The sequence below is a fragment of the Perognathus longimembris genome, chromosome 2 (assembly GCF_023159225.1).
Source record: "Perognathus longimembris pacificus isolate PPM17 chromosome 2, ASM2315922v1, whole genome shotgun sequence".
Lineage (NCBI taxonomy): Eukaryota > Metazoa > Chordata > Mammalia > Rodentia > Heteromyidae > Perognathus > Perognathus longimembris.
Window position 1 is genome coordinate 139,462,718 of NC_063162.1, and position 21,284 is coordinate 139,484,001.

Here is a 21,284-nt window from a genome sequence, read left to right on the forward strand (position 1 = left end):
TTTCGGCCTTTACATTTATGACTAGCAAGATAATGAAGGGAGGTAATTTTGAAAGCTTTATGTCAGTTTTACTGGTCCCTCAAGCACCGAGCAAGATAATAGTCAATGGCTGGTGTCCATGAGGATTTTTTCTCCTTCTCCCCTGACAGCCATTGACAGGATCATTTTGTATTTGCAATTGCTGTCACTGAAGCGCGGAGGAAAGGCCCCTGTAAGGCCAGAAGGATGAGGGTGATTTCACTGCAAGGATTTCTATTGTCATCACTATGGCAATAATAGTCACTGTAATTTCCATTCTGCTTTTCTATGGAGTGTCTACTTTGTGGAGCTTAAGGCTATGGGATTTGGGTCACATAAAATCAGACTAGCAGAAAATCATGCTTTGTAATCTTGCAAGAGTATTTTATAAAACTGTAAAGAGAACCTTTGTAGCAAGATGAGCACAATTAACATTTTAGGTCACTTGACTACTACAATTATTTATGGGATGCTAATAGATTTTTCAGGAGCTTTCAGATATAATGTCAATTTGACACTCTTCCCCCCCCCCCCCATGTCTCTAGGTTACTAGACCACCGAGTTTTTGTCCCTGAGGATGTGGTTTATAATTTTGTGGAAGTGGTTGCAAATTGCAAATAGGATTTCAGAAGTCTTCTGGTCATTTTTCGTTATTATCCACAATATAACCATAAGGACAGGAGCCATGTCTTCTAATTTCATTTATACATAGTCTCATCTCCTGGCACCCTGGTCTGTACAAGGTTAAATGTCAGTGTTAACTGGCTTTCTAGACGTTAGGGACACCAAACCTTCCCCAAGTATGACTGTGTGGAAAGAGTTGCTTGTAAATCAAGTATGATCATATAAGGGATGAAAAATTTCTAATAGAGGCTGGAGGCGGGGAGAAAAAAGGCTGAGACAGAGAAGAGGGACTGGAGAAAAAGTGATAGGAAAAATGAGAAAGACAAGCAAAAAGAGGAAGAAAGAAAAAAGAAAGAAGGAAGGGAGAAAGGAAAGGGAAATAAAGGAAAGGAGAGGAAAGGAAAGAAAGAGAAAGAAAGAAGAAAGGAAGGAAGGAAAGAAGGAAAGGAGGAAGGAAGGAAAAATAAGGAAGGAAGGAAAGGAAAAAAATAAGCGAAAAATTGACTAGGTGAGGAAAAAACCAGGGTGAGCGCGCGCACCAGGACAGAACTACAACTCCCAGGGTCCCTTGCGGCCCCGCCGCCGCGCACCCCCCCCCTCCGCCTCCAGAGGCCGGTTTCCTAGGCAACCCCCCACCAAACAAGATGGCAGCCCCCGAGAAAGGTCCCCAGAGATGGCAAGTGCCCTCCCCGGGGAGCGGAGCCCAGCCTCCGCACCCAGAAAAAGAGTTCCCGTCGGCTTTCCCCATGGGCCCGAGGCCAAAAGGTAATTTCCCCAAACCCTCGTCCTCCTACCTCCTCCACCAGCTGGTGCAGCGCTACCAGGACTCCGAGGCGGACGGAGAAGAGGAGCAGGGCGAGGGCGACTGGGAGTCCGACGAGTCCTCCGAGTCCGAAATGCCGAATTTGGAGGTGTGCTCCCCCCCCACCCCACCCCCACCCTGGCCCTGGGCCCCGGGACCCTCCGACGCCTCCTTTCTAGAAACTGCTTCTTACACACACACACACACACACCCTCTTTGCCCTCCTGTTCACTACCACGGGCACAGTGCTCAGGGGTCACCCAGGCCCAGGGCTCAGTTTGCCCTGGGCCTGGCCAGCACCCCCGTGTCCCTTCCCTAGGTGGGGGTGGGGGGGTGGGCAGGCCAAAATGCACTCTTTGTGCATAACCCAAGGGCTCCCTCAAAGACTACATAACATAAAGGTGCACACAGCACCCCCAGAGGGAGGCAGGGAATGCTCAAAGCAGCAAAGCCGCCTGTGGAAGCATTTCAGGTGGTGGGGGAGTGAGCCCAGAGGGCCCACCCGTCCGTCCTGGGGTCCTGGGCGTGCTGGTGCTTGGCTTTCCACACGAATGCATCCCCACTCTCCTACAGTGCCTCCTCCTGAGCTGCACCATTGGTGTGTGTGTGTGTGTGTGTGTGTGTGTGTGTGTGTGCTTCTTTTCTTCCACTTGCCCTCTTCCCGCTCCCTTCTTCTGTCCTCAACTCCTTTCCTCTCCTCATCACATTCGCCTTCTTGGGGCTTCCAAGAAAGCATTTGCCTTCTCTCAAGAGCATACACAGGTTTGTTTTCCTACAATACATTGTTAGTCTTTTTTTGTTTTGGCTACCGGGAGTCAGTGTTTTTTCTTGATGTCAGTCGTTTCTTTTATGACAGGTTTTTCTTTTTTTCTTTTTTGAAAGTGTAAAACTGCTTCAATTTTTTTCTAAGTAGCTATAACAAAAGGAAACAGAATATTTGCAATATGCCCCCATTCTGTCTGTTCTGACTTTTTCTTTTAGTTTCTTTGGGTCTTTTCCTTGTCATTTTTTCTTTGAAACCAAGCATGTTAGAGTCTCTCTCTCTCTCTCTCCCTCCCCCCCACCCCCTTGTGTGTGTTTGTGTGTGATGTGTTGGTGTTGGGGCTTGAACTCAGGGCCCGAGTTCAAGGCTAGTGTACTACCACTTGAGCCATAGCTCCACTTCCAGCTTTTTAGTGGTTAATTGGAGATAAGGTGAAGTTTTCTACTTGGACTGGCTTCAAACCTGGATTCTCAGATCTGAGGCTTCTGAGTAGCTAGGATTACAGATGTGAGCCACTGGCGCCCAGCTCTTGTTACTTTCCGTTATCCTGCTCCCTTCACAAGCTCCTGTTTTGGCTTGGCTTGTTTTTCCTTATTCTCCCCTCTAACTGGCAATGTCTTTTGTTACTCTTCAGCGTCACCATTCTACATGATAACTGTTTACCTTCTTCCTTCCTTGGATGATTCCTCTTCTTTCTTCAAGTCCTTTAGCTCACTTTGAACATTTAGCCTGTTCCCCCCCCCCACCTTCATCTGCCCCACTCCTGCCATTTTGTCTTTCCTCTTCTACTGCCTTCTATGTGGATTGCTTAAAACTGACCATAAACAATTATTACTTACTTTATTCATTGTTTGTTCTTTTACTTTGCTCCCATTCACAGTGACTATGGCAAAACTGTAGCAGTGTTTTTGCAACTTTGAAATGTTTGTATGGTTTCCACCGGCTTCCACCCCAGAGGGATTCACAAATGAACCACCAGTATACTTTATTATTCTAATTAACACATGCTCCTTGGCTATGGGTTCATTAGGAGCATTGTTAATCTGTCTTCAGAATGCCATTAACAAAGTATAGAGGAGGTTGACTTGAATGAGTTATTATTCCTTTCTGACTTGTAGGAGGTGATTAGAAAAAGTCCATCATTTCTTCTCCTTATACCACCAATATTAATACCCATTTCATGTGCTGGTGGTCTAGTCTGGATTTTCATAGCATTAAGTTTCAGTATGCCGAATAAACTGAAAAGTTTATGTTTCACAAACATTGGGACGTTTGTGCTCATTGATTTCTATTGCATATTCTTAGCCTAGTTACAGGTTGTAATGCTATCATGATTGAGTACCCACAGTGCAATTGGTCCTAAACTTCTGAAGCCCTAATGAATTTCAGGGAGGCAGTACAGACAGCTGCTCAGAGCACTGCCCTTGGAATGAAAGATTTGTAAGGTCTTAAACGATTTACTTAACCCGTCTCTATCTCATTCATAATGTGGAGATTATAATAATGTTCTAGGACATTTTTGAGGATTAAATGAAATTCTGTTTGTAAAATGCACAGTGTGATAGCTTACCATACTTCACTAAAAACAAGTAGTAACATATACATTTATTTGCTAACTACAGTCACTTAGCCCCCTAGTTATTTTAAGTACTGGAGTTTGAACTCAGGGATGCTACCACTTGAGCCTTTCTGTTGTAGTTAGTTTTCAGATAGGATCTCATGTTTTTATTTGTCATTCCCCCTCCTCACCCCGTACCTCAGTCCTCTTATTTATGCCTTCTTATAGCCTGGATTACAGGCACATACCACCATGCCTCGCTTATGGGTTGAGTTGGAGTCTTACTTTTTGCCTAGCCTGAACGGCAATTCTCCTGATCTCTTGACTACTGTGTTGTGGGAATTACAAGCGTGAGCATCACACCCAGCTTCAATTAAGCAATTCTAATTAGACATCATCGAACAAACATTTATGGAATGACTGCTGGGCCAGGAGCAATCTTTGTATGTGTCTGGGCTCCAGATTGATGCACGACCACCACCATTTGCCAGTAACCTAATGTGGGTCATAATGCCTACTTATGCGGAGTAGTTATGAACATCAAACTTAATGAAGAGATTATACTGGTTATATTCTTAATCGAGTTATAGTGTCTGGAAGAGAGCAGGAGCTCAAGGATTTATAGAGGTGATAAATAATAGCCACCCTGAGTGAGAACTTGATTGAGGACATACACGTCCCCTGCTCTCAACATGCGATGCGATCTGAGTGGATCAGAGCACCCCAGCCCCTGTGGTGGGATGTACAGAGAGATGATATGCAGAGAGATGGAGGGATGATAGCTCAGTCACAAAGGTCAGGAGAAGCCGCTCTTGTCTCAGTGGGGCAGGCTGGTGGCAGCTTTTCCTATGTAGGAGTTACCAGTGAGAGCAAAGTGGCAGAGGCAGGAACCAGGTGACAGAAGATGCTGGACTGTGGTGGACATGGGCGGGAGACTCTTGAGCTGAGGAGAACTGTCCTGCTGGCTGGGGTGTGGGGTGTGGGGTGTGGGTGGGACCGCTTAACAAATAGTATGACTAGGAAAAGTTTCTAGAAACTTCTAGGGGGAGTGAGGAACCAGAAAGATCTGGATTGACAATGGCAGTGGGAATGGAAGCTACTTAAAGAGAAAGGGTTGAATAATAAGGTTGGTAACTGGATAGTAGAGGCCTTGGGGTAACAGGGCTGGCGTGCAGAGGGAAGGGGTGTGGATATGAGGATCACTGGCCACAGGAGGAACCAGGGACAGATGCTGCTGTGTGTGAAGGGATGTGGATGCAGCAAAGAGGTGGGGGGAGATCGGAGTGGACGGTGGAGCCCAGTCAGTCAGCCAGGAAGAGCGAGAAGCAGGGAGGCCAAGAGCAGGAGCACATCCCAGCCACAAGCAGAGGAAGAAGACTCAGGGAAGGAGCCTGGACAGGACTGGTCAGAGATGCAGGAGAAGGAAACAGCTGACGTGATGAAGGAGGTCGAGGCAAGAGAGAGAGTCCCAAGGACACAGCAACGAGTAGGCTGCCAGTAGACTCAATAGGGAGAAAAATCTCACATTCACTTTGCCTGTTTGATTAAGCCATGGCACTACCATACAGCAGGGACCTCAGGGAGGCCGGGGATCGGGGTGGGTGCTGTGCAGAGTCTTGCCTTGGGGACCTCGCCCCTGTCAACAGCTACACTGAAAAACAAAACAACAATACCACCACCAGGATGGAATGTCTTCTCATTTCCAGGAAATATAATACAGAAGGATGGGGCTGGGTGGTCTTAACCTCTTTTCCCACTCAGCCCTTACATAAGTCATTGGAATTCACTTTGCAAGCAGGCTGACTGAGCTGTGGAGTTTCCACCATCATTCGAATGTAACATCTATCCTTTATCAGTAGCACTTGCTGTGTTTGGGGTGCTGCACTAAGAGCTTCACTGATGTTATTTTTTACTCTTCCCCAAAACACTAACAAGAGGTGTTGGGGAGGGAGGATTCTAAACTTTGTAGCTTTTACAGTTGGGGCAATAAAATAAACTGACACAGTCAGATGAACATGGAATTAAGTATATATGTTTATTAATTAAAAATATTACATACATAGGGGCATCACAAGAAACAATAAAATGTTGTTAGTAGGGGAAAGGGAGAGAGGACCAAGGCCACTTAAAGGAGAGTAATTGCTTTTTAGGAAAGATGGGAGTTATAATAGTTTGTGACAAAGTTTAAGTATGGTGTCGACTTTTCTTCTCCTCTCCTGTGATAAGAGTCCATCTCATCTGCTTGATGGAACTGCCCAGGGAGGGGATTTATGACAATTGCATTCCTTTGGGAGGATGTCTTTCCACAGATAAAAGGAGTTCAGAGAAAGCCTCTACTCACATTTGCTGTTTTTCAAGTGCCCTCAGCTCAAAACAATCAATATACCAAAGCAACATATTTGAGAGGCGTGTCCAGACCTCCTTCCTTCAGAGAAAATAACATTTCCTATTTACAGAGGAGGATGTGAGACTCAGAGAAAACTATGCTTCCCCAAAGGCACAGATCCAAAAGGAGAGAGCAAGCGTTCAAATTTGGCCTGTGCAATCCAAAGTGCACCTGTTACCTCCACACGGGCAGTGTTTCTAGGCTAGGAGGAAATCCTGGGGAAAAGAAAACCTGAAAATAGCACAAGCCTGCATACTATAACTCAGTCCCGTTAATGATTGGCTTCTGGATTAATAAAGAACTCCTGGACAGAGGGCATCGTGCCATCATTGTATATGCCCATCACAATTCAAAACGGGGTGACTGACATCATTGCTATAACTCTGTCATCTACCAAAAGTCAGTGTAATGTGCTGATTTTGTTCCAGCAAGTATGCCAGATTTAGAGAAGTAATGGTTTTCTTTTGCTCCTTTTGGGGTTATTTTGGGGTGAGCATGATGGGGCACTGGGCTCAGGCAGATTGGCGTTTTCCTTCCAGCTCTGTCCTGCAGGTAGATACATGCAGCCTCAGGCTAGGCGAGCCTTAGTTTCTTCCTCTGTGAAATGGAGATGACAGCACTTACTTCCGAGCTGTCAGAAAGATTATACAGAGTTGATCCACCGAGCGCTCACACAGAAAGAAGCACAGACCTTATAGCAGCAGTTGGTAAACTATGGGTCTTCCCATGGCTCCTGTGTTCACTCGACTTTGAATGGCTGGTGTAAGTGGCCACCTCAAGTGTCAGTGGCTAAAAAGTAAAAAAAAAAAAAACAAAAAACAGGCATCTGGTAGATATTTATCTAATTGTATGTAGCATGGATGTGCCCTTCCACACGGCATTTTTTGGGGGGCACTGGTTGCGATCGTGTGGATTGTTTCTTTTCTGACGGGGAATCCTTTCCTCATTTACCTCTCTGGGTGTTTTTCTTGCAGGAGGAATTCGATGGGGTCCTGAAAGAAGAGATGGTGGCTGAGGCACTCCACAATTTGGGGCGCTCGGGCCCTGGGACGGAGCAGGTCTACCTCGATCTGTGTTTATCTGTGAGTATGATGATGTCATCACTGGCCACTACACCCTGACACTGGTGATCCCATGCAGGTGTTCTTTGGTCCTCGTTTTTGTGGTGATAGTAAGTCTCAGGGCCTTGCATTGTGAAGAAGGCTGCTGCAGTAGATGTGTTATGGAAATATTAGACTTCAAAGAGCACCGACCAATACAGTCCTCGGCTCCCGCCCCCACCCCCCAAGTTCCTTGTTTCCAGTCACTTCTTGCACTCTTTTATCTTAAGTAGTCTACTTGGTAGTAATCAATGCTTTCTTTCCAGGAGGTTGAATTTGATTCTGTAAAACCAATCAAAAACTCTTTAAGAATGTTCTCTCTGATCAGTGAAAAAAATACTGAAATTTATGTCTGAATACGAAGGAATTAAGCATTTTGCTATTGACTTTCCCCTTGAAGTATGTCAAGAAGTAAGTAGCTTTGAGCTAGACTTCACTTTCCAAAACACACCTGTCACTGAAGAAGAAAAAAAAAAAGATTGTGATGTATCAGTTTTCAAGATTTCTAGTCAGAAAGAGGCACAAAATCTTGGTCCCAATTTTCCCCTAAGAGGCTGTAAGAGAGGACTCCTCAGAGGTCATTCTTCCCTTCTTTTGCTTCCTTCTAGTCTCGAGACAAGTCATTCAACTCTTTCTTCATGTCTGTATTATAAAGCACTCACACGTCCCTTCAAGATCCACAGAGTAAATATAGCTCCGTGGGTGACAACAGAGCTTACTGAAGTTGTACTTCCAGGATTGTGAGCTAGCTCCTTCGTGACATGACTACTTGGTTGCAAGAGTATTCTGTCTTGGATTCGAATTGCTAAACTATTCCCGTAAGGCTGTGCTGTTGTTCACCTGCGCTCTTGGCTTGTCCTTGGAGGTCAGCATAGTAGGGCTCTATCCTTTCCTTCTTGATATTTTACGACTGAAACCGAAGGTGTCTCACCCAGTCAGGTGGTAGCACACAGGGGGACCTTAGGCAGATGGCAGAGTGGATAATTCCCGCAGCCAGTGCAGCCCACGCAAGTCCCTTTCAGTCCATATGCCACTTATGTATGTAGTACCGTGCCTTAAATTCATCTACAAAAAAAAAAAATAAAGCAATCCTTTAAGTCTTATTTCAGCCAGGGGGAGTGCAGCTTTACTTATTTTGCCACTGACCACCTTCCATTTGAGATAGTCCATGTTGCATTCCTTGGTTTTAATGACCTGTCTTTCTGAATACACTTTGTGCTCAGTGGGTTTTTTTCCCCCCATCGTCATATTTTACTGATGTTACATTATAGTTTGTTTTCTTTTATTATTTGTGTACATATCTTCTCTTTGTCAAGATCACAAATTTCTTTCCTTTTTCTTTTGGTTACTTGTTTATATATCTTTAAGTATTTGTACAAAGTAGTTGGGTTTCAGCTCAATATGTTAGATTGTGAGTCTGTTGCATCTTGATCCATGCCACCCCTTTTTATCATTCTTCTCCATCTCTGCCAGGTATAGCTCCAGTCCATCACTGTGTTTCTCATTATGCCAAGCATCATAAAGTCTTCTACATAGTACATATCAAGTATCAGTACTTATTTATGACGGTCAGCAGTCTTCATTAAGCAATCATCATTAACCTGTATGAGAACTTGCTTATAATGACTCTCCTTTGGTTTGTTTCTTTCCTAACATGACATCAACCGCAGGATCCAATTCACCCCACTTGAACTTCCCTCAAAGCAGAATTTCCTGGAATGAATTGTGGACAAGGATCCCCGTGCTTGAATATTTTCTCTCTCTCCCTCCTCGGTGACTTCTGGCTGCTTTTCTACGGCTCTATACTTCATGTTCCTCATCTCTAAATTGGGAACAATCTGCTGTACAGATGTCTTGGTTTTGTTTGATCTGTTCAGATGATTGTGAAAGAGCTTTGAAAATGAGCTCGGGGAAGGTGTAGGAAGTATTGTTATTAATGATCTCCTGATTGAGTGTGAACTCTCTTGAAAACTTCATTTAAATTCTAGGCATTTACTTTCTTACTTCTACTAGATAAAAGCTTTGTCTTTATTGCTATTATGTATTTTTTTAACATAAAACTCTGCTCTAAAGGTCTTCATGAACACTGCTTTAATTTGTCTTTTCATGTTGTATTCATTCTTGCTAACAACACTAATTTTCTTCAGAGAAATGCTTTTTTTTTTCTAATGGAGCCCACAGTATGTTCTTGAAATCCCATTAGTAGTGCACTTTAGATTTTGTTCTCTTGCTTCCATACTTTTGAAAGAAATCCTGGATTTCTTCCATCCACTGTTTTTTTCCAGATGTTTACAAGAGGCTTGGTAGTAACTTGGTAAAGTGATGTTAAAGTCCTTTTTTTAAAAAAAAATCTTTTATTTTCATAGGATTATGATCTAGTTGACATTAGAATTCTGGGTAGATACGTTCACCTACAGAAGTTGGATCTTTCAGTGAATAAAATTGAAGGTATGTAACTGCCATTCTAGTGGCTAGATCATTGAATTGTCTTGAAAATTAAATCCTACAGTATGTTATATACTAAGCTTGATATAAGTGTTATGTAGATCAGTTTGCATATGAATCCTTTGTTTCCCATACCCCCTCCCATTACACACTGGAAAGAAGGGAGGGAGGGAGGCAGGGAGGAAGGGAGGGAGGAACACCAGTTAAAGGCCCAGGTCTGTAGTATTTTGATATGATTGAGATATACTTAGTAAGACCTAATTGTACAAGATGGAATGCTTGCTTTCTTTTTCTCTTTTAGGAAAGTGTTTATTACCTCTTCAGTCTTTCTTGAATGTTTGATGTTTCTCTGTTTTTTTTCTTCTGTTACTTAGTACAAATGAATTAGTCTCTCTTTTTCCCACTTATGGATTCTTTTCTTTGTTTTACTTTTGCATTTTACATTTCAACCTAGGCTAGTTACTTCTGTTATTATTTAAGCACCAAGAACTTCTCCCCCCACCCCATTCTCTGTGTTTAGTTGATTCTTTCAGTATTACAATTTGTACTTCTCGCCATATATTTTTAATGACATCTTTTTCACATTTAATGAAGTTAGTCCTATGATTGTCACATTTTCTTCTGCACTTGATCTTTGGGTATGATTTTCTGATCTTATTTGATATTAATAGTATATAGTTTATTTTTCTTTGGACTTTTGTATAAGTGAGCAAATCATAATTTCTGGCTTGCCTTCTCTGTTGATGACCTCTCTGTTTCCTATATTTATCTGCCTTTTAAAACAGACATTTTCATTTCGTCGTCATATAGCACTAATAATTAAAATATATTCCTCTTAGTAGTTAAGATGATTCTATCCCACTTTAATTCTTAAGATGTTACCGCTGTTGAAAGACTTTGAAATTCTTTTATAGATAAATATACAAACTATGCACAAACTATTTTGAAAAACTACACACAAGATTATAAATTGAGAGACTATTGGGGTGAATATTGAAATTCGATAGGGTTCCATCTATACCTCTCTGTCTACCATTTCCAGGGTTATTTGAAAGCAAATCCCAGGTTATGGTACTCATATGGTCAGAAAGGCTTTCCGCTCAGTTACCGACAGGCGTGCCCTGAACTGCAGCCCAGAGGGCAGGTCTTGGAGCACTGCGGGAAGTCGGGGCTCCTTATCCCTGTTGCTTGAGCAGCGAGTCCACAGTCATGGTTAAAGCTCTCCTTTCCACTCAGGTCACTCCTTATCAGTCCTGTGTGGCCTATTTCCATTCATTATTCCCGGGGGGTTGAGTCTGCTATTTGTCCCGCGCAGAGCATTTTGCTTCTTGTGATGCCAGCTGTTACTGATGCTCTGAGGTAGACTGTACTTCAGCTGGCATCAGAATCACAAGACTGCCGGACCCCAACCTCAGGGTTTCTGATCCTGAGTGGTGTCCAGGGATCTGGATCTGGGTTAAGTTTCCCTGTGGGTTTATGCTGCTGGTCTAGTACCATGCTTCAAGAACCGCTGATGCAGACACGAGGTGCTTCTGCCATCTGGTGGATAAAGTAGTCATTGCACCCAGTAGATACCCTAGACCCGGGATTCTGTCTCCATGATCTCCAAACACGGTCTACCAAGTGTAAAATATACTTACTGGTACTAACTAAACACAACTGCTGTTTCTGCTTTAAGACAGATATCTGTGGTAGTCACAGTTACTGCATATAGTGGTTGGGCTCCAAGAGGGCATAGGGGCTCAGAGCAAGTTCTTAGAGTTGAGCCTATTCCTGCCACACATGCTGGCTGAGCTCAAAATAAATAAATACAAACAGCAAAGCCTTCAGTGTCTTCTTTGGCTTCCTCTCACAAGCTGCCTTCCTTGATTGACTTGTTAATTTTTGACCAAAATGTTAATGTCCCAATGTATGTAATTCTATTTAGAATCCCTGTTAGCACAGTCTTTTTTTTACTTGATATTCAAATTTCAGGATATTTTCTTGGAATACAATGCAAAACTCAGATGTAATTTTGAACCAATCCAGAGCTAAAGTACAATAATGGCAACAATCTAAATCACTTCAAATAATTAATGAGATTTAGGATTAAGTCCAACTAAAACAAAATTGAATTTACAACAAAGGAGAGTTTCCTAATTATATCATTTTCAGTCTTCCAAAACGACTTAATTCTGTTATTTAGGGGCTAATTATCGAGAGGATTATCTAAGGCTTTAGTTTTACATTCTTTTCTCTGAGGCTGGCAGTTTTTGAAGCCGTTAGGTGTTCTCAGATTGTTGGAGAATGAGCAGGGGACCTGATAGAGGCTTAGACCATTGGTTACTTGGCTGTCCTCGAAATAGGTGGGCTATGGTGGAAAGACCATTGAATTGTTACCTTTAAGAGAGTTTTCCACATGGTTTTTGGTATGCTTTGTACATTCTTGATTTTATTAATGTGACTCATCTGGAATATATGTGTTTAAGACTGACATATTAAAATCTTGTGAAATAATATACCTTGCTTTTTTTTAAAAAAAAAGTTATTTTCTCTAGTTATTTAGTTGGCTGCACTGTTTTGTATCTGTTTTCTTTCCTCCAGATTTGTCTTGTGTGAGTTGCATGCCTTATCTTCTAGAACTTAATGCTTCTCAAAATAAGCTGACTACATTCTTCAGTTTCAAGCCACCCAAAAATCTCAAGGTATACTTATCATTATCTTGATTTTCAAAATATAGTAAATAAGCAAAATAGTGCTGAAGTAGAGACATTAGAGAGATCAGATGTTGGATTATATAGTATAAGCGTCTGGATTGAAATCTTAAAAAGGGGTATTTAGGCGTCATTTACTTTGGGGACGGGAGGTAGTCTGTCAACTGCTATTATCTTTTTTGGAAGCTTTGCAGAAACTTAGTGTTCCAAGAATGACTTTTCTTTTATTCTCTTTTTGCCCATATTTAAATAGTCATTATTGTGTTTCTTTTGTGATTGCAGGGCAATTTTATCTAAAAAGCCTGCACAACTTCTTTAGGGACTCAGAGCAAACTATCTCCTTTATTTCACCTTTAAAGGAAACAATGGGTTCAGATTCCCAGCCTTGATGGTGTTTCTCTGAAGCAGGAATGGGCTCTGTGTGAACAGTTCACCTTGTTGGAGTGATGTTTCTTTATTCCACTGGATCCCAGGTCAACCCATGGCTCTTAGGAAAATGAGATTGTCACTGGGCGGTGTGGGAGGAGCCTCGGGCTGTGATTCTAGTCCAGCCAGATGTCCTGGCTGCTGCCCTTGGGCCAGACATACATGGACAGGCTGTGGAGCACTGGTTGCCAAGCTTGTCTATGCATTGAAATCAATTGGGGGGATTTTGGAATCCACTGCCAGTCACTCAAGGCAAAGCCTGGCCTTTATACATGTTAATTGACCCCTCCCCCCAACCAACTGTACTGTACAGACAATTTTAGAACCATCCCTACAGAGCTTGTGCTATGTCCCTTCTATTAGATTCAAATATTTACACAAAAAGTTATTTTAAGGACTAGAGGCAGAGCTCAGCAGTAGAGCACCAGCCTTGCATGTAGTAGGTCCTTACTTCAAACCCCAGTACACACACACACACACACACACACACACACACACACAATAAAGTATTTTAAGGAATGAACAACTAGTATGCATTATTACCTAATCCTTTTATTTATAAACCAAGCTAGATGAGATCTAAATTATTCTACTGAGGCTTCCATGAAGACGAACAAGTATTTGAAATCAAGAATGAGGTGTTCTCTGTGTGACAGTGAGACAGCCTAATTTTTTTTCTATTGTCCCATGTTATTCTATTTTTATCAGTCATGTGGCTTCTCCTCTGGAAGTTTTAGTTGATCTCTGGGTGCGATTCTGTTGTCCAGCCGAGCCACATGAGGTGCCATCTGCCCTTAGTGTGGGCTGTGCCTCCCGGGGCTCTCAGGAGCAATGCTCACAGGGCTGATTCCATTCTCCTCTGCTTCCCCGTCACCTGGCTCTAAGCCCAGCGAGACCAAGTCCCAGACCAGCCAGGGGAGGCATCAGGACCCCATGAGGATTCTGCCCTGCATCGTCGTCAATTGAGGTCTCCCAGTGTTTGTGAATTTCTCCACGAACCCTAACTGCGTGGGCCCCTGGAGGGCACAGAACTGGCCTTTAGCTCTAACAGATGTGTAGTTGATGGACATTCGTGCTAGGGTACACGGATGAAAGGCATGATGAAGAGATGTCAATGACAAGTAGGCCCCTAGAATGGTAAATTTATTCTAGTTTGTCATTGAACAGAAGGAAAGAAATGAGTGTTAAATTCCATCCACACCATACCAAGCTTGCTTCATTGTAGAAGTTTTCTAGGCTTACCATTGGTGCACGAACACATTTCTGTCCCAGTTTTGTTCTCCTTAATGCCATTTCATTTGCACCTTTCTATTTCTTCCTGTGGGTTTAGCTGCTGTATTTTACTGACTAGGTAACCCCACGGTGATATTTGTAATGGTCCTAACCAGTTTACTGTTCCTGCTTTTGAATGGTTTCTAATTTGGTATTTAGTGTAAATTGTAAAATATTACTATTTTAAAGGCTATGAGAAGATAAGACTAGCAAGACAAATGCTTGTTATAATATTCTTCAATGAATTTCCAGAATATAATTGTTGTCATTGCAGTGTTTCAAAACTCTTGGGATCTTTTTTCCTTTTTTTTTTTTTTTTCTTGGTGCGAGTCCTGGAGCTTGAACTTCAGGCTTGGGTACTATTCTTGAGTTTTTCTTCCTAAAATTAGTGGGGTTTTTGATGCTTAATTAGAGATAAGAGTCTCATGGTCTTTCTTGCCTAGGCTGGCTTTGAACTGAGGGCCTCAGATTGCAACCTCCTGAGTAGCTAGGATTATAGATATGAACACTGGTGCCCAGCTCCTATTTTTTTTTAATAGCTTCTGTTTGTTTTGGGCTAGTAGATGAATTAAAGTTATTTCATTTTTGTGTATTTTTAAAAACTAGGAACAACAGAGGTTGCGAAAAGGTCTCTCCCTTAAAGAGTCATTTCTTTCTTTCTTTCTTTCTTTTTTTTTTTTTTTGGCCAGTCCTGGGCCTTGGACTCAGGGCCTGAGCACTGTCCCTGGCCTCTTCTTGCTCAAGGCTAGCACTCTACCACTTGAGCCACAGCGCCCCCTCTGGCCGTTTTCCATATATGTGGTACTGGGGAATCGAACTGTGAGCTTCATGTGTAGGAGGCAAGCACTCTTGCCACTAGGCCATACTCCCAGCCCTTAAAGAGTCATTTCTGAGAAATGATATAGAGTTGAACAGCTGTGACCTAAAGGACAAATAAATACTATTCTGCTAGGTAGTGGTCATGGGGGAGGCTAGTGACATAGGAACAGCAAAGGTAAAGAAGAAATGAAGAAGGGATGTGGCTTAGTGGCAAAAGTGCTTGCCTAGCATGCATGAAGCCCTGGGTTCAATTCCTCAGCACCACGTAAACAGAAATGGCTGGAAGTGGCGCTGTGGCTCCAGTGGTAGAGTGCTAACCTTGTGCACAAAGAGGCTCCAGGAGAGAGCCCAGGCCTAGAGTTCAAGCCACAGGCCTGGCCAAAATGAAAAGAAGAAGAAATGAAGAGATGAAGCAAAGTGGAAACACAACTGAGGTGGATGGAGATGCGAGGGATGCGTTGCTGTGAGGAGTGGAAGCAGGTGGTTGGCAGGGCCGCCCTGTGGCGCACGAGAGAAGCCTGTCCCCCTCAGTGCCCCTCAGCCTGGGTAGACTCGATGGGCATCTTGTCTACAGAATGGTTAGAGACAAGGACTGCTTTGGCCTTAGTGTGCTGTCGGTAATGAATTCTAAGTCTGTGTTCGCAAATCTCTTCTCTAGGGCGAGTCATCACTGAGAGTGAATCTGAATGAAAAGCAACACGTAATCTGTTCTTCTCTTTTCCTTCCTAGAAGGTGGACTTTTCCTTCAACCAAATTTCTGAGATGTCTGACCTGTCGGCATACCATGCTCTCTCTAAACTCATTTTGGACAGTATCCTTTGTATGAGCAAAGTGGGAAGTGGGGTTAATAACATCAGCAAAGAGTACGAACCAGATTACATGGAAATAGTACCTGACAAGCAATTCATTAGGAACATGTCATTTCTAGTGAATCATCTAAACGATTAAGGATTGATAGCCACAAACTGGCATGGTGGCATATGCCTGTAATCCCACCCAGCATTCATGACACCAAGGCAGGAAGATTTCTAGTTTGAGGCCTGTCTGGGCTATATAGTTCTAGACAAAGTTTGCCAGGAAGCATCTTAGTCCTGGAAGCTACACAAACCAGTCCTCCTTCAATAAATAGGAGCTGCCTCTTAATTCTACAACTGGAGCAATTGTTTGGATTTAATGAACACATTCCTGAAAATTTACCTAAACCTGTTCCCCATTTATATAAATTCAGTCTTTGAAAATCCAGAGTTATCATGAGGAAAATGAGGAATGATTCTACAAAAGAATTCCCACCATTCCCTTTATATAGCAACATTTTCCTAGTTTGTTTAGTGATATGTGCTGGGTGGGGTTCAAACTCGGAGCCTTACCTGAACGAGGCAAGTACTAACCACTGAGTTGTCCCTCTAGCCTCTTATGTATATGCTTTCATTAAGGACAGACACAAATCTTGATTGGTAACCAACTTCAGGGATATGTAATTCGTGCTCCCACTAGTCATTTTCTACTTGTAGGGATGAAAAGGTTAACAGTATCTGGGAGTTTAATGAGCTTGAGTCTCTTCACCCCAGAGACTGAGGTTCTCTGGGTAATAGGGAGCAGTACCTCCTCTTTCTTAGTATCCTTCTACTCTCCTGACAATTTGCTGGGGCAGACTGGAACATGAACTGGTTGTCCTGTGTGCCTCATTCCAGAAGTGTGGCCACAGCGTGTTTGTAAGAAGGCTGGGATTACAGAAGCTACTTTTTCCTGGAGACCTATTTCTGTAGAAAAACTCTTTATTCAGATATATAAATTGATAGAAGAAGATAGCAACACTCCCTTTAGGACCTGCATGTGAAAATAAGAAGCGAGGGTTGGGAATGTGGCCTAGTGGCAATAGTGCTTGCCTCATACACATGAAGCCCTGGGTTCAATTCCTCAGCACCACATAAACAGTGAAATCCAGAGTGGCACTGTGGCTCAAGTGGTAGAGCGCTAGCCTTGAGCAAAAGAAGCTCAAAGACAGTGCCTAGACCCTGAGTTCCAGGCCCAGGAATGGCAATGGAAGGAAAGGAAAGGAAAGGAAAGAAGGAAGGAAGGAAGGAAGGAAGGAAGGAAGGAAGGAAGGAAGGAAGGAAGGAAGGAAGGAAGGAAATAAGCAGCTAGAAGGCAGATGGTGCTCTTAAAATGAGTGAGTTCTCCTGATCATAGCTCAGGAGAGAAATCAGAAAATTATCTATAAATGGCAACTCCTTTGTACAGCTCCCTAAAGATAGTAATAATTTTTAAAAAAGGAAATGATCTAAAAGAAGGGTTCAAATGATAGAGTAGAAGCACGAGCATGGGCAGCATGTTTCTGTGAGCCTTCGGCTCGTGCTTGACCACCATTGTGACAATCAGCAAAGAGACAGACGCTGACAGTCCTGAAACCATCAGGCCCAGAAATCCTCTCCATCATATGGAAATCCACCATGTGGAAAAGGGCTTTGGAATCCCCTGAAACTTCTTACGAATGCAGATTCCCGGGCTGCAGCCTTGACTGCTTCAACCACAACCCTGCCTAGGAACAGGATGCCCAGACAAGCCTCATATACATGAAAGACTCTGTAGAGAGCAGCTGTCCCCAAACTCCTGCCTGCTAGAAGGGCCACAGCATCCTGACACCCCTCCTGTCATCCAGGGTGCCCAGAGATGGCTTCATCGAGTTTGATGTGGAGAGCTCTGCCCCCGCCCCCTCCTGTTCCCTCCCAACATGTTCTATATGCAGCCTGAGATTGCCAGAGAAAGCAACTCCCCAGTAGACAGCTTAACACATTTCTATCATGAGAGTTTTAACTCCAAGATAAATTTAGCTTTCCATGTTGTAACTTTGCAAAAATGTCAGATATCATGAAGAAAGGAATTAGGGTTCTTTTTTTTCTTGAAGTTGACATTCAATGTAGCAATTGAGTCTTATCAGTGGAGGTATAAAGAGCTGCAATTATTGCATCAGAACTAATTGAGATGCAGAATGTAGGCATATAATTAGAGTATAACACAGCACTATAACTCACCTGTGTCTGAAAAAAGGACTAAGACAAGTAACCAAAACAAGTGACCCTTTATAGGCTATTAATAAAATAAGCTTAACTAGATCACAGTTTTGAGAAGATAGGTGTCTAGTTTCTAAAGAATACTAAACATGCCTCTTTTTCTTTTGTCCTGTTCAAGGAAATCATATTAACCATGATGCAAGTATTGAAGTTGTATATGTTTCACTGGACAGCTGAAAGCAAAAAAAAAAAAAAAAAGAGAGAGAGAGATTGTACATTAATCTCTTTGGAGAAAATCAAAAGTAATCTTTTTTTTAATTTGTAAAAGACTGAAATATTTAGAGATTAAAAATACAAGATCACATTTTAAATGAGCTTTTTGCTAGTGGATTTGAAGACAGAGGAAATGGACAAATTCCTAGAAAAATATCACACACTAAAACATTGATTTGGAAATAAAAATCCCAAGTTGTCCTGTAATTACAAAGGTAATTTGATACAAATTAAAGTGAAATGAAATTAGAATGAATAACCTTCCTATAAAATAACCATAAGGCCAAAACTTTCAAGAACAAACCTTCCAATGATGAACGCATGCTTTGAACATTAAAGATAGAACATAAAGTCACAATTCATTCTAATCAAGTGTCGTTGATATCCACCATAGACGAGGAAATATAAAAGAAAGGAGAGAACAGGCTTATTCACCCTTGATAAAGATGTAAAAACCCTAAATAGAGAAATAGCCACCGACTCTGACAGTGGTGCTAAGTAGATGAATAATATAGATATTATAATAGATTGATGAATATTACCTGATTGGTTTTGTTCAGGAATGTAAGGGTAGTTTCATATTAGAAAATCTATGAACATCATTAACTACATTAATACATGCAGGGAAGTCCCATGGTCTTTAGACAGCAGCATTCCATAGATAATTTAATAAAATTTAACAGCATCCAGTACCTATTCACAATAAAATTTTCAGTGGTCTAGTAAAAGGGAATTTCTTCACTTCTAGAGTATTTACAAAATTGTTCAAAACAAACTCTATCTGAATTATAGGCCTGTTTAAGAATTCTTCTTTAAGATGGGGACTGAGACCAGATGCCATCATTTCACATCTACTCTTCATGGTGTTGGAATTCTTTTCTTCACACTGTAAATTGAGAGAATTTAAAGGTAGAAGGTTCATAAGGAGAAAGTACAAATCGCTCCTTGCAAATGACATGTTTAGTAACAGAGAACATTAAAAGGAATCTACAATAAATGACTAGAAATAAATTGTTTTGAGAGTTCAACAGGGTTCCTGGATAGGATTTCAATAAACAGAAATCAGTTGTATTTCTCTATAACATAAACAAGCAATTAGAGAGCACAATTTTAAAACAGAGGCAACATTTACAAGAGCAACAGGCATGAATCATTCTTAAGATGAATGAGACCTGTGGGAGGAACATAACAAAACTGTGTTGAAGAGCAGTGAAAACTTTATTAAAGAGAAAAATATCTGATGTCCTCAGATAAGAAGATGGGCAAAGATGTGAAAAATGTTATAGACAATAAACCAGAAAGGGCGATAAGCGTATGAAAAAGGAAATCAGTCTCATCAGTTAACTGCAAGGTGCCAATTTTTTTTAGGTTATCTCACTGAGCTATTTTTTCCTTCCTTATGTGAATAACCAATAATTCATTGACAATGCTAAGTTGTAAGGTTGTAGAGATGGACCAGGTTAAGTATTTCAAGGAACAATGCAGTTTCTTCCTTACCTGTAAGCACGGACCTATTTTAATTAGAATGTATTTCAGTGTTAAAGAATTGTAGCATTAAAAAATTATTCAGGGGGCTGGGAATGTGGCTTAGCCGTAGAGTACTTGCCTAGCATGCATGAAGCCCTGGGTTCGATTCCTCAGAACCACATAAACAGAAAAAGCCAGAAGTGGCGCTATGGCTCAAGTGGTAGAGTGCTAGCCTTGAGCAAAAAGAAGCCAGGGACAGTGCTCAGGCCTTGAGTTCAAGCCCAGGACTTCCCCCTCCCCCAAAAATGATTCAGGCCAGGGACCAGAGGCTCACACCTGTAATTCTAGCTACTCAGGAGGCTGAGATCTGAGGATCAACATTTGAAGCCAGCCTGGGCAGGAATGTCCATGAGACTCTTATCTTCAACTAACTACAAAAAGCTGCAAGTGGAGTTGTGGCTCAAGTGGCAGAGCACTAACCTTGAGCAAAAAAAAAGCTCAGGGATAGCACCCCAACCCTGAGTTCAAGGTTCAGGACTAGCACATGCACACACACACACACACACACACACACACACACACACACACACACAGAATTTCACATCTAAGTCAAAGCAGCTTTCGATGTCTAACCAGTATTTTCTAGTATGGAAGAGGACTCTGAGATGGGAGTGAGTCATCATCTTCCCTAAGATCATGTGATAAATGACTGACCTGAGATTGTTCTTCCGACTTCTGTTGGTTTTTCCCATGTTGCAATTTATCAAGCAATTACTACGTTGATCATACAGCTATTTAAATGATATGCATGCTTTTATTTCTTAGGGAGATTCATTTCCCGGGAAAAGACTATTTTTTCACCAGGAAGTGGTGTAGATCTTTCAGCACTGGTTTTGATTAAAGCCATCATTGTGGCTCTTGCTACTAAGAGAATTGTGATGGATTGCCTACGTATTTCCTAGTAACCGTTTTTGATACACCGGAACCATATTTTATGATTGCAGACAAATGAATAAGAGCAAATACCGACCTAGTGAATAATTCATGACAAGCGTTTATAAACTATGGGACAGTGTTGCCAAAATGTAAAAATATATTATTTTTTCTGTAGTTGTAAAGTTGTGCTAAAGTGCCACAGGGTTCCTTCACTCTGTTTCTACAAGGCTCAGAAATTCCACTCCTAAAGATTTATCTACAGAATGGTGAAACGCGAGAGATACAATGCAATGTGATGGTTCTGACTTGCATGTGTCTCTCTCCCGATAGTCATCTTTTAAAATTATAATAGCCCTAAGAGGATTAACCCAGGCAGCTAATTCATCAGAATACTTTCAGTGACTTATCAGATTATATTTCTCCTTATCAGTAACTCCTAAGACCTAAGAAAGAACAAGAAAGAATAACGTGAGCATAAAGGACAAATAACATTTTGTGGAGGCTCTTAAAAATAAGAAAACAGGAGATTGGAGTGATAATGGCATTTCCGGAAAACAAACTCTACTTGGAGCTCTGTGTGGCCTAGGCCTACATGATGACCATCATTATTGCTGGCAGTGATGCAGGATAGGATGGCCGGGCCCCTCAGATGCCATTCTCTGTGGATGTGCACATCTCTTCTATGCAGTGG

At 42.0% G+C, this 21,284-nt stretch overlaps 1 protein-coding gene across 1 annotated transcript in view; it reads left to right on the plus strand.

Annotated features, from left to right (window-relative positions):
• The first annotated feature begins 1,286 nt into the window (after nucleotides 1-1,286).
• Lrguk (leucine rich repeats and guanylate kinase domain containing) overlaps nucleotides 1,287-21,284 on the plus strand; it is an 87,531-nt gene continuing 67,533 nt past the window's right edge. The window contains exons 1-5 of the mRNA XM_048337707.1: nucleotides 1,287-1,553; nucleotides 7,126-7,233; nucleotides 9,618-9,699; nucleotides 12,280-12,380; nucleotides 15,636-15,717. Coding sequence (XP_048193664.1) covers nucleotides 1,287-1,553; nucleotides 7,126-7,233; nucleotides 9,618-9,699; nucleotides 12,280-12,380; nucleotides 15,636-15,717 — 640 coding nt within the window. The remainder of the gene's footprint in view (nucleotides 1,554-7,125; nucleotides 7,234-9,617; nucleotides 9,700-12,279; nucleotides 12,381-15,635; nucleotides 15,718-21,284) is intronic.